Here is a 13,653-nt window from a genome sequence, read left to right as displayed (position 1 = left end):
CAGCCAATCTTTTTTTCAGTGTACATGTCACTATAAAAAATAGAATTGCGATTTATCGTGTATTACGTAGCATAGCCGCGAAAAGGACAATTCGGCTGAACAATAATTAACATAATTCGTACGGCCTCGTTCTCTATTTATCGTACGCAATTATCGTGACGCGAACGCCACAAACGCCACAATCTCCGTCGCTCGCGTCATCAGCACTGCTGTGAGAAGAGCGAGGAGAAGAGTGAACGCGAGGAATCCGCCCGAGGTGGAACGTTTCGCGAAAAACTCACGGAACGGAACGCGAAAATAATATTTTACGGATATCGGCGAGTTCCCGCCTTTCACCCGACGTTTCTTCGACGAAGCGAATAAAATTACCCCATTCACTCCTCAGCTGCATTGCACGCGCTATCATTCGATGCGATCGATGGGACGATACCTCGCTCGATTGCAATCGGTTTTCTCGCCCATCACCAGGTGACGGACTTAAAAAATCCATTCACTGAAGGCGCGTTTTCCCACGTGCGCGCTCTTTAACACCACCGATCTATACCCGGCGACTCTGAGAATTTCAATTGAAAGCGTGATCTTTGCAAGGAACACCTGCTTTCAAAAGCCAAGGACATGCTTTCATGAGCGATGGGAAGAGGGTGCACTTGCATCCTTCTGAATTTTCTAGAGAAAAAAAATGAACAAAGAAGCATTGATATGAAAATTTCTTGAAGTAACTCTCTCTCTCTCTCTTTGTTGAGATTTAATAGGAAATCGCGCAACTTTCTATGGATCCCTAATGAAAATATATGTACATTATGGTCTAATACTATTAGGATTTGTACAAAAATATTATTTAAATATTTCGTAGTTTCTCTTAATATTTCATGGTTCTAATTATTAATTTGTGGCTGAGAGACGTCTCTTTCTCCGAAGAAGGCCACTGAAAACTTAATTCGAGTGTCTGCCCACTGTTTCGTCAACGTCGTGTTCGCTCAAGAAATACAAGGAGACTTGGCAGAAGTAGATAAGACGTCGAAGAGCGTGCGCGGAGTTCGCGCAAGACACGTAACTGTAAATTCCCTTTCCACTCACGCGATGAAGCCGCCAAGACCCGTCCTTTCGCCGCGAAATGAAGAAGAAGCTATCCGCACGCACGTCACGTATGCCTTTCCTGCACAATACGAGAAACCTTTTCTCGCAAACGACAAAATATTTGCTGCAAATATAATAAAATTCGACATATTTATTTTTCTTCATGATTTTTTTTGTGGAAAATTCATGTTTCTACATCAATGATGCATATGACACATAGCGAACGGCGAGTTATGAAAGCGCATCCGTGGAGAGCATTTAATGCACGAATACAAGTGAAAAGGATAGTTATTGCCTCTCGCTCGTTACGTACTCGGCGAATTCCTAATAAAGCATTGACCGAGTACGCCTCGCGTGCAATTACAACGTAATATGAGGGAATCGCGCAGACAACGGCTCCTATATATTTCCCAGACGGCATATTTCATTCGCGTGACTTGAAGTGATTAAAAGTTACGTTAATTTAAGTTATTACAATAACCCAAAAAGAAAGATACTTTTACTTTTATATTTTCATCTTTGTAACAGAGACATCTCTCTTCGTACGAATGCAAATTCAAGGAAACGATTCTTTCAAAGAGAATATGTTTTCTTCGTATTGCTTTCCTTTCTCTATGTTTAAACGTGAAATGTCAAACAAGTTGGATTCGACACATCGAGTACGTGCGGACAGCTTTTGCGGGATCACCGTACGTGAATAACCGTAAGAGCGATATATGTCTCACCGTGACGCGGGAGACACACACAATTACTCGGATGGCGATTATAAAACTCGTATCTTGATCGCAGCGTGCAGCATGGCGAATGGTCGTTGATACAATAATTTACGGCACGTTGCGCTAATTTGCTCACTGTCGAGGGCGGCCGTTTATCCACGGCCAACCGTGTTATTAATTTATACATGCGATCTCAAACTATCACTGTACGATATGAAACGAGTCAACGGGAACCAGGTTATAATTCAAGCTCCGAATTAAAGATTCATTTTTTACATATCGATTTACTTTCGCTCCATTACTGTAATCTGAAATATTAAATGAAGCTATGAATTAAACATCACGATGTTATGTGTATTTTCGCGAAATACTTTTACATTTTACATTAATTAATTTATTATTTAATGAGAGATGTATATAAAAAATATATTACAAATATATTCAGAAAATGTTTGTAGAAATTACAGACATCTCAACAGATACGTTCATTTTTTAATAAGAACTTTCAAAGAGAACTATTATAATGTGTCTCCTCGCAAACTTGTATAAAATTCCAGTCGCATCCGGAAAGAAATGTGATTCATACTGCCGAGGAAAGTCCTTAGCAGCTCGGCTGATTTCCAAGAAGTCTCCCTTGAATCACATTTCTCAGCGATATATCTGTTATTCAATGAAGACAGCTAAAATGTCTTTTCTACGTATTGAATAATAAAAAATATGTGCCGTCATAAGTAATATCATGTAACATCTTCAGAATCCTCATAACGTGAATATATCAGTAATTATATCACAAGAGCAATTTCCATTATGAACATAATATATTTTTCGCAATAAATAAATTTATTTACAGATTTCCAGCATATTAAGATTTCTTTAATAGACGCCGATTGAGCATCAAAATTTAATTTGTAATATTATTTCAGTAGTTTAGCCGCGTTTTTAAGTCCGATAAAATTTTCAGCGTGTTTAAAATGACTAAAAATGTGTATGTACTATATATGTATATATATAGTACACTGAAAAAAAATGTAAGTAATTTTACATGGAAATTACATGTCTATGACCGGAAAATTACCTAAATATGATTGGAAATTTACAATTTCCAGTAAATTTCCAATCATATTTAGGTAATTTTCCGGTCATAGACATGTAATTTCCAGTAAATTTCCAATCATATTTAGGTAATTTTCCGGTCATAGACATGTAATTTCCATGTAAAATTACATACATTTTTTTCAGTGTATATAATTCACATTGAATTATCTAAGCATTAAAAATCCAGCTTCGACCGTTATGGACTTTTAATTCCTATTGGTTGTGTTCTCACATGTACGGTCTAATAGGATTCTTATTGAACGTAATTCAATGTAACGTCAATGCAACAATAATACAATGCAAAAGTATCATTGACAAGACACTTGAGTCTGCGATAATAAATTAGATCAACGTATTGTTGGATCTCGCATCGCGATATGAGATTCAAATTGATATTATTCGATCAATACCCAACCCGAATTTACGTCGACGGCTTTCGAACCTCGCACGAGAGTGAATCGCGTCCACGTTTCGAGTGATCCCCATATCGGCAAATAACGCTCGAGTACATAAATCACATCTCGATTACACTCGCGCTCGGTGCTGTTTCTCTCTCTCTCTGCATTAGCAGCTGTTATTAGTCCACACATGTATGCGTAAATCACGTTACTACGACCATGATCGTTGTTTCGACCTACAAATCGCTCTAGTTTCTACATCACGCAGCGCAACCGGCACGCATAAATCACTCGTATTACCTGTTAACCGCTGAATCGGCAGAATTTTGCTAAGCATCTCTATCTCTGATATCGTAAAACCGGATTTTACAGTCTCTTTCGATCTTCTCAATAAGGAAACTCCCAATATATATTTGGCCACTTATTCATTATACATTCTTCTTTCGTCACTAAATTCTCATAAACACATCATTTTAGCATTGCAAAGTAAGTTTATAATTCTCAAATCTTATGCCTCGTTATAATTTCATGTATAAAAATTCTTTTCAGTCTTTTCTAAATTATTTTTAGTGCTACTTTTATGTATTAAGTATCTCTCCTTCGGCGAAAACGGGAATATAAATAATAAAGATCCACCTTTTCTACTAATTAAATATTTAAATTCTGGAAATTATATTAATTATACATTATATACTAATAATGTAATGGAATAGTATTACAGCATTATAGCATCTCCCTGCAGAAATAGCTACGAAAGTTTCCTCTTGCTGCGTGCTTTTTACTTCTTCTTTTCCGGTTTCGCAAAAATCTCGGATCTGTCGCGGACAAAGGGTCTCCATTTTTCTCGATCGTGTATTAGCAACTCGAATCCGGCGCATCGGCGGCGGCGGTCTCGCGCGATCCCAAACCTGTTTTCTGCATCCGTAACCTGATACGGACAATTCGTACGAGATTCGAGCCACAGCAACACCGGCGGTCGTGAGAAGAAAGCCGTCTTCAGAAATCCACATCGACCAGTGGATTCGCGGAGCTGCGTTTTTAGAAGTGACGTTTAACGCCTTTTATTCAATAGATTTCTTTCATCACTTAGATTAATGATGCAATTTACAGAAATTTCAATGATAAAATGAATAATCGATCGCTGAAAAATAAAAAAAAAAAGTCAAAATTAACGCGTGTAATTCTTTATTATTATAATAACGATGATATAACTGCATAAATGCATAATATAATTAGTGAGATTCATAATTTTTAGCTACTGATGATGTGAGAAAATGAAGAAAGTGTATAGTTACATGTGGCATTTTGCATTTTATTTTTTTCGAGTTGAATAGTTCGTGGAAATTCACTTGATTTAGTAACCAAAACTTTAGTCATAAACAGAAGCGTCGAGCGGTGACGACGACAAAATTCTACTCCGTGCTCACGACAGGATTTATTGCCGCGACCAATAGAACATAAACCTCTTTTCCCTCGGTATGTACAGTACCTATGTACGATTACGCAACGCCGTAAAAATCGTGTTCTAACTAGAGACGTATAATCAAAACGGTTTTATGGCTACAACACTGAAATAGTGATACGTATACATCTTAATGTAAATTAATAAATAATACGCGGATTAAATAATAAATGAAACATAAAATAGTAGCAAATAAAAGTAATACAAGTAGAATAAATACAATATACACACAAACGTATTATACAGTAATATAAAGAATGAGGTAATAAAACCAAAGAATCTGCATAACAATGAATAATTATTTTTATGTCACCGCCATTCGCAATATAGTAGTAAATGTGGTTTACTTCGCGAAATTGCATAAGCCGTGAATTATTATCCAATATATTTTCTAATGTATATTTTCAAATGTCGCGTATAATTCGTCTCGGTAATTCGAGAAATATGATTAATCAAGGCGAGATATGCAAAAGGGTATCGGCCTTTCTCGTCGTCGTCGTCGTCGTCGTTCAATTTACGTAGTTGTACCCCACTCTATCCGAGAAACCAGCAGCAGCCAACTGGTTTAACTTGACTGGTTCCCTCGGCACGAGTGTCACGAGAAGTATGACGAAGACATTTGAAAATTTGTACGCCTCCGAGAAAATACCATATGAAACATTGTTTTATTTTTCTCACGACTCACAGTGCGATCGTTGCCGATAACATGCTTCGAAGGCTTCACAGTTGTAAAGGAGACATACAAAAAAGCATGTCATTAAAGGCGATTATGAAACAATTAGGCTGTATTAATTTCGCGAAATTGTTCTACGTAACGGAATATTGCAAGAAGAAAATTATATACATGCGACTGCTCACACGTTTTCATTTAGATAATATCTATATTTAATAGATGCTATACAATTAGTTTTTATCTCGAGATAAAATCATGCAACGCTAAGTAAATAAACTGTATATAATTAAAAATGAAGAGTAATTCCTATCAATGTATGAAATTCGGTCCGATTTGAAATTAGTTTTTGCGAACGATGCACTACGATCGGTAAATCTGCTGACGGTTCGAAATTTCACACATTCCACGTGTGTATATAAAGTTAGCGTCTTTGCAAGTAGAATGACAAAGTCCAACTTACAAAGTTCGCAATCTTACAATCCGTTCTGACGCTGCGGGAACATTTCTCGTTAAAAGACTCATGCGGATCGACTTCTCGCAAAGGCACGTGCTCTGACTGTCAACTAATTTAAGTAATAAAATTCCGACTGCGAGAGCAGTCACGATACGAGTTCATCTACTCGCCTCTGAATTTTGTGGAGAATTTGTTGTCGCTTCAAACATTCTTTTGTAAAGAGAGACAAGTATTCGAACATTGAGACTCAGTGAAATTGTTATAAAACTTTATTACAAACTACACATTATTCTGAACATTATTCTGTACATTATTCTGAAAAACTGTATTTTTTGCAAATTATAGCATACTTAATTAAAAATTAATTTTCTTGTTATGAAGTAATACTACTTTATTTTTATAATCATCTATTACTTAATTCTTTTACATAATAATAACTATGTATGTACTGTCGGATGCTTTTATTATACGCGCTTCTATTCTTTGTATGGTCATCATGAGATTAATTAATCACATTACGTCATGCATTAACGAGAATATACTTCTCGTGACCGCGGAATAACGAGCGTGTTCTTCAGATGTGCGTGTATTAAGTCGGGCAAAGCCCAGCCTTCTATGCTTCCATTATAATCACGCACGATTACACCGAAAAGCTGGAAAAGCCACAAAGCCACAATACCTCGAGATAAAAACGTAAGTTCGAGATAAAAAGTTTCGCACATCAATTTCTTTTTTCCGAAGAAACGGAAGAAGATTTTAAACTCATTAATTCTTTACTTAAAAGATGAAAAGAATTGAAAAATTGTTATTAACCAGCACGCGGTTCTAAATTTTTTTTTAATACATTTCTTTCGAATTCGTCTAAGATTGTCAAAAAATGAGAGATCCAAATGCGAGAGATAACTTTTAGAATCATTTCCGGATTCCATGAAGACCGGTCTTTGTTACACATGTAATTTCTGCAAAATGTTCAAGTGGTGGTTCCCGAGGCAAAAACAAGCACGTGTCGTTTCACAGAAATCCGACGGCCACGAAAACGAGAGGGATGGGAGGTAACTTGGTCGCGTCGGGCTTTTGTTTCCCGACGAGACAATCTACGGGTCGAGGTGTGTGGCGCTTAGGACGGGTTCTTCTGTCTCTCTCGCTCTCTCTGCACATATCGATCTTCTCTCATACACATCTGCCATTTCCGGTCGCGCGCACGACGTTATTACTATAGGCACATACATCGGGGAGGTGAGGGGACCCTTTTCGCTGAGGGTTCCGTGATGGGTACTCGAAAGGGCGACACAGGGGAAAACAGCACGAATCGCATCATCCCGCGTTATTCGCGCGACAATCTCGCTGAACAGAAGCGCGGCGAAGCATCGCTTCTGTTCCGCTTTTGTTAAAAAAAAAGTGACAAGGAACGGGAATAGTTGTCGTGAGGTGGACGACAATTGTCTGCAAAGTGAAAATTTATCTGCAGAAAGGAATCCATATAGGGCCAGTATTGACTAAGTACTGGATGATAACTTGGGCCCAGTACTGGCAGTTGGTACTGGTCCAATTATTTCAGCCAGTGATGGCCTGATACTGGCTAACAGAACTTTGGCCGCCAGTCATTTGACAGCCAGTCATTTGTCAGCCAGTCATTTGTCAGATGGCCCAGTATGGCTGACAGAACCTTGATCGTCAGTTGACAATAAGGTTAGCTAAGCGTTGGTTTCATTGCTGGTAACTATTGGCGACCTTATATGGAAAGTTAACGAACACTGCTAATTCCTAAAGCTATCAATTAAATTCTCATCTTAAACAGTTTTGAGTTTTTCTACAAATATTTCAAACAAGATTTTGACGAGGAGCTATTGCGATCGATTGATCTAGAGTTAGTATTTTGTCTGTTTTGTAAGTGACGGGTTTAATCGAGTGTTTTACTGTTAATTATATTTCAAAGACTTGTCTTTGCAATCTTTCGCGAAATTCAATTAACTCCTTAAACCGCGCCTTAAATCGAGAAACGTCACCAAAAAAATCAGAATCAGATAAGATTGATTGGTTGGTTGATATAAAATGTAGTCTACCATGGAGTTTACTACTGGAACTTGTAATTGAATTAATTATGAGGTGATCTACTGTATAATTGGCATAGAACTCGGCGCAACCTCGTCTTTCTTTCCTAAGCAATGTTTGCGCAATTCAGTCATTATAAATTACTGACTTATATGATAGGAATGCTAATGCTTGCCCCTCACCGTTTGACTCAATGAAACGCATTTCTAATCACGATCGATCAGCTGCGTGGCATTCATTAGGCATAACGGTAACATAAACTGATTGCTCGTTAACTGAAGACAGCCTTCATTCATACTTCTCGACTGTTTTTCTGAATTTATTTCCATATAGCGTCTAAGAATCGTATATGAATGCTAACGTTTTTGTGTCCTTTTAGAATAATAATAACGCAATCGAATTTGCTGACATATTTCTATATTATTTTTCTTTCTAGAGAAAATTTCAGCAGTTAATGTTTTTTTTAATTATGAGTTACAAGATCAAAAATGAAACGCTTTTCATAAACAAAGCATCGGAAATAAAAATATATATATATATAAACAATAAAACTAGTTTTTTTTCATTTAGTTTCATGTGTCTCTTTGGCGGAATGTTAATTTAAAACTCGATTGCTATAAAATAAAAATCAGGAGCTTATAAAAGGAAGTGATAAAAAATATTATAGTGACAAAAAATATTCCCGTTATTTTAAGTTAATTCTTATTCATTGACAATTCTGTCGATGATGATAAAAATGAAGCATTTCTTCCTTTTACAGGTTAAACGAAAATGGCGGTATTTGGCTTGGTCTCGGCGGTCGCCGGATTCGTTAAGGTGCGATATTTGATCGACAAGGCTGTTATTGACAACATGGTCTTCAGAATGCATTACAGAATCACGTCAGCCATTCTGTTTCTTTGCTGCATTATTGTTACGGCCAATAACTTGATAGGTAAGATATCTTCTTTCAATTTCTGCCGCGTCTGTCTATTTTCTCTCAAGAGTTCTAGAAATCCTTGAAAGTCTTCTAGAAATACAATCGAGAATTTTTCTTATGTTGCGAATTATCTTTGACTTTTATCGTCGACTTTTATGGTCTTCAAAGTGAATACGATTATTATTGTCTTAGTTTATTCAAACATAAAATGACTAAAAATGAAAATTTATCACTTAATATAACAGCAAATATGATAAATGTCGGTAAATATAAAAACTTTTATAAAAGAGCAAGGGAAGATTCGGCGATATTTCAAAACGCGAAGAATGAGTTTAAAAATAGAGAACGCAAAGATGAGAATCATTTAAGCTGTCCGTATGCGTGGGATATCGCCAGGTTAAAGATCAAGCGACTACTTGCACCGTAAGCCAAGTGCAGCCGGTCGCCACCTAATCAGATGGTGATTAGGGGGATTCGGAGGCGAGGGGATGACGTCGCATCTCTCTTGAGACTGTACGTTTATGCCAAAGATCGAAGTCTTCAAACACAAATTCTGTGACGCTCCTTTGTCGCCACATACCGAAGACAATGTTTAATGTCGCGACGAACGGTTGATTAGAAGAAGAGCCGTATTCGCATCTAATGATCATAACATACCACTCGGTACATGTCTGTTTCTTATTACGACTGTCGGTGAATCGAGGTCGAGTCGCGTGATTAATGACGAGCGAATCTCTTTGATTACGCGGGATGAAGCAGTTGGGAAGTAGCAATTATGCTGTAAATGATTACATGTATGTAACATTAGGAAAGAACGTACTCCTGCACTACTCCTCGTTGTCGACTGTCGGGATCGAAATGCGAATGGATCGTGTCAATAAAAAAAGTTACAGATTAATGAGTTAAATAATGTACGAAAATTTATTATACAGAGCATACGGCATTGATAAATCATGTTTCGATCCGCGAAATTAGACATCCGATATTTCAAAGATCTTTAAAAAAATTTACGATCTCGAAACTCGCGCTCGTTATAAGATGATCGGATAAACTATGAGTTGGTGAACCGTTGCGTAACTTAATTGTCCATAAACGGCACGATGCGAAACATCTGGTACGCATGCGAGCTATGCGGCACACATGTGACTTGCATTTACAAAAAGGAAAATCTCGGGGAAATCTATTCATCCTAACTATATTTTCTACCCTCATTTGATCTTCTATTTCTCCTCTGTGCATCAACGTGTACCAATTTTAAACATTTTATAAAACAATAACGTCCTTTTTTATGTCATACTATAAAAATGTTATGATCTATTTTATGATATATTTCTTTTATATCGTATATATTTCTAAAAATAACATTGAGATTTTTTTTATTTAATGTACTAAAAATAATATTTACAATCTTTTTAAACATTTTCTTATTTAGGAGTTAAAAAATATAGGCAGGGCTGCATAGCTTTCCATAAATTTCTGCATTAATTCCTTATTATTTAAATTCGTTACTCTTGTTAATTAATCAATATTATTGATAAACAACTTTTAAGAAAAAGTTTTCATAAAAAGACTTGAAGGCGAACAACAGATAATAAAGAAGGTATATTATCTAGATGTGTATTGTGAATTTAATATTCAGAACAAACTTCAATGTATTATCAAGACGTCAGGTAAGATACTTGATGCTCGGGTTTCGAGTGGTATCGTCTAGTCTTATATAGAACCATCACGCAGCATCCACTAAGCGATTCGTTTACAGCGCGTCGTATGTCACGTATAAAGAATTATCTTCGTAAGCATAGATAACGTTCCTGCGACGTTCACTAATCACGGGGGATTAACATGCATTACGGCAATTTCACGGGATAACTCCAGTAATCGTGCTTGTAAGATGAACGATAAATGTGCAAAGAAAAGTGCTTCTTCAGAATTGTAATTTATTGTGTCAAAATACAAGAAATCCCGTCCATAGTTTTATGTATCAAGCAATACGAAAAACATCTGAAAAATTATTTAAAAAATACACATATGTATTAAATACATATATTAAAACATATTAAAATATCCAAAAATGATAAAATTATAAAGACTATTCCTGAAATCTAAGACGAATTAAAGCGTGTGTAAAATATGTTTTATATATTTTATAATTCGAAAGATTCGAGCTACCCCGCATCTCATTTCTCACGTAATTTATGTTATATCTCGCATCTAACTAGTAAATATACAGAGAGACCATCGATTTCATCGATCGTGATCGTAAAACGGCCGCGGCCTGTAATCCTTTGTCTTTCTTTCGCAGGCGATCCCATCAACTGCCTATCGGAATTACCCTCCGGCCATGTGATCAACACGTATTGCTGGATCACGTACACGTTCACGCTGCCGGGAAACAACGCGAAGCCCGTGGGTACCCACGTGGCCCATCCGGGTCTGGGTGGCGATTACGGGGAGAAAAGGTACCACTCGTACTACCAGTGGGTGCCGTTCATGCTGTTCTTTCAGGGCGTACTGTTCTATTTACCACATTGGATGTGGAAGCAATGGGAGGAAGGTAAAATCAGGATGATATCCGAAGGCATGAGAGGTACCACGATGGATTCTAAGCAGGAGCGGCAAGCTAAGACCGAAAGACTGGTTCAGTATCTCATGGAGACCATGCACTTGCATAACAGCTACGCTGCCGGATATTTCTTTTGCGAGGTTCTCAACTTTATCAACACCGTGAGTATACATTTGCGACATCTAGAAACGATATTAGAATGATTTGAAAGACGCTAGCATTTAAATCTTGTTTTATTAAATATAATTTCGCGTAATTTCATCACTATAGAATATTTTTTAAGTTATTATAAAGCTACAAAATCACGCAAGATATTAATATATCACTTCTACAAAAGTAGGATCATACTTTTTGTATTAAATTGATGATACTGAAACAATGTCTTGTCTGCTCCAGGTTGGTAACATCTTCTTCGTAGACACGTTTCTGGGCGGCGCTTTTCTTACGTATGGTACGGATGTGTTGAAGTTTAGCAACATGAATCAGGAGCAACGTACTGACCCGATGATCGAAGTATTCCCACGCATAACTAAGTGTACTTTTCACAAGTTTGGTGCCTCTGGTACAATCCAGAAATTGGACGCGCTCTGCGTACTCGCGCTCAATATTCTCAACGAGAAAATCTACATCTTTCTGTGGTTCTGGTTTATCATATTGGCCGTCGTTTCCGGCTTGGCGGTCCTGTACAGCATGGCCATAGTGTTGATGCCCAGCACGCGCGAAACGATTATCAAGAAGCGCTTCAAGTTTGGCACATCAACTACCGTTAGCACGCTTATCCGAAAAACTCAAGTAAGTTTTTCTTTAGTTGGTCAATTATGATAACTTAAATCTCGCGAAGAAAATACTTTTGTAAAAGATGCCGATAAAACATTTGTTTCGAGTAATATAATATATAGTAGCATAATAGTCTGGAAATACTGATAAATATATTTTTAAAAGTTCACTAGACGATTATTACGAACGCGATAATCCACTTAAGAATTTAACAGAAACTCTCGAATAAAAGTTAAGGGACTCTATAACTGTCGACGCGATACAACTTTTGTGTTATAAATGAAATCTTCGGATAATGGAAATATAAAAGTGTCTTCTTAAATGAAATTATAATCTCACATTTTAACGTGACATTTTATTCTGAAATTTAAAAAGAAAATCGAATTTTGTGCAGGTTGGCGACTTCTTAATGCTCCATTTGCTGGGTCAGAATCTGAATCTCATGACGTTCAACGAAGTGCTAGAAGAAATGTGTCGTCGTATACAATTCGGTAATGGCAGCGACGCATCGCCAACATCAGTACCTTCGGCACCTAGTACCCTCGAAATGTCGCCAATATACCCAGAGATCGAGAAATACGGCAAGGACACCGAGATCTAAATGCGAGAAGAAACTCGGCCGTCGTCGCTATCATCCACTGCCCTTCTCCCCCTTTTACTTGTTCGTATTGTGATAATATCGAGGGCGGTTTTGCAATGCCGTCATCTCGGTGCCAATAAAGAGACAGGTTCGTGCCGCTCTGTCGAATACATTATCGCGCGAGGAGCTATGTAAAACCATACGCACACTGGACGTCTCTCCTCGTCATCTCCCTGCTGCCCATCGGGGTCTCATGTTTAACGTAGCCTTACTGTCACACGGCACTCGTAAAACGTAAGCTCAGCATTAAAAAATCTTGACACTTGTCTCCTGTCAACGAGAGTTTCGCTCATTACCGCGTCCTTGTTAAAACGTGAGACGATCCTTGACATTTATATTCAATGAGACTTTCAATTGGAAATTTCTGAAAACTGCACTTTGCAAAGTGCTGATCTTTATTTCCTCTCTTTAATCACTTTTCATTCAAAATTGTTATACAATTCATTTCCGATTGGAGATTCATTCGACAGTTTCATTATATTCGCTCGTGTATAAAATAATACATCAATAAATTTGTACAAATTAATGCGCGAATTATCTCGGCAGTTTCTTCGTTGAAACTTTTGTCATTAGAAGATATTCATTTATCATTGTTATATTGCTATTACGCAGTTCTAATATCTGAGCTTGGATTGGAGAAACAGCGTAAACGTAGCCTTCATCATCTCTTTATTCAGCTTACAGTTGTTACGAGATTTTCATGTACCATAAAAACAAAGTTAGAACGCGTAAAATTGCACAAGCCAACCAAGACTTTTTGCCGATTATTTCTCCAATAAGATTTCTATTGTATTACTTATTTTTTCTTCTTATAAGTATTTTCGCTT

At 37.1% G+C, this 13,653-nt stretch overlaps 2 protein-coding genes across 4 annotated transcripts in view; one reads left to right on the top strand and one right to left on the bottom strand.

The window, feature by feature from the left end:
• Inx3 (innexin 3) overlaps positions 1 to 13,205 on the top strand; it is an 18,552-nt gene extending 5,347 nt beyond the window's left edge. The window contains exons 2-5 of one of the 2 annotated variants that reach the window (XM_018446196.1): positions 8,688 to 8,861; positions 11,149 to 11,570; positions 11,806 to 12,201; positions 12,581 to 12,787. In XM_018446196.1, the coding sequence (XP_018301698.1) occupies positions 8,699 to 8,861; positions 11,149 to 11,570; positions 11,806 to 12,201; positions 12,581 to 12,787 (1,188 nt within the window). In that variant the 5' untranslated portion in view covers positions 8,688 to 8,698. Of the gene's footprint in view, positions 1 to 8,687; positions 8,862 to 11,148; positions 11,571 to 11,805; positions 12,202 to 12,580 lie in introns of those variants that run through there. The other variant, XM_018446197.1, reaches the window with a different exon arrangement.
• Positions 1 to 13,653, bottom strand: part of spg (dedicator of cytokinesis spg) — a 51,429-nt gene that overhangs the window by 25,472 nt on the left and 12,304 nt on the right. The window lies entirely within an intron of this gene.

Source organism: Mycetomoellerius zeteki, unplaced genomic scaffold (assembly GCF_001594055.1).
Source record: "Mycetomoellerius zeteki isolate Tzet28-1 unplaced genomic scaffold, Tzet1.0 scaffold174, whole genome shotgun sequence".
Lineage (NCBI taxonomy): Eukaryota > Metazoa > Arthropoda > Insecta > Hymenoptera > Formicidae > Mycetomoellerius > Mycetomoellerius zeteki.
This window is presented reverse-complemented; position numbering and strand designations above follow the sequence as displayed.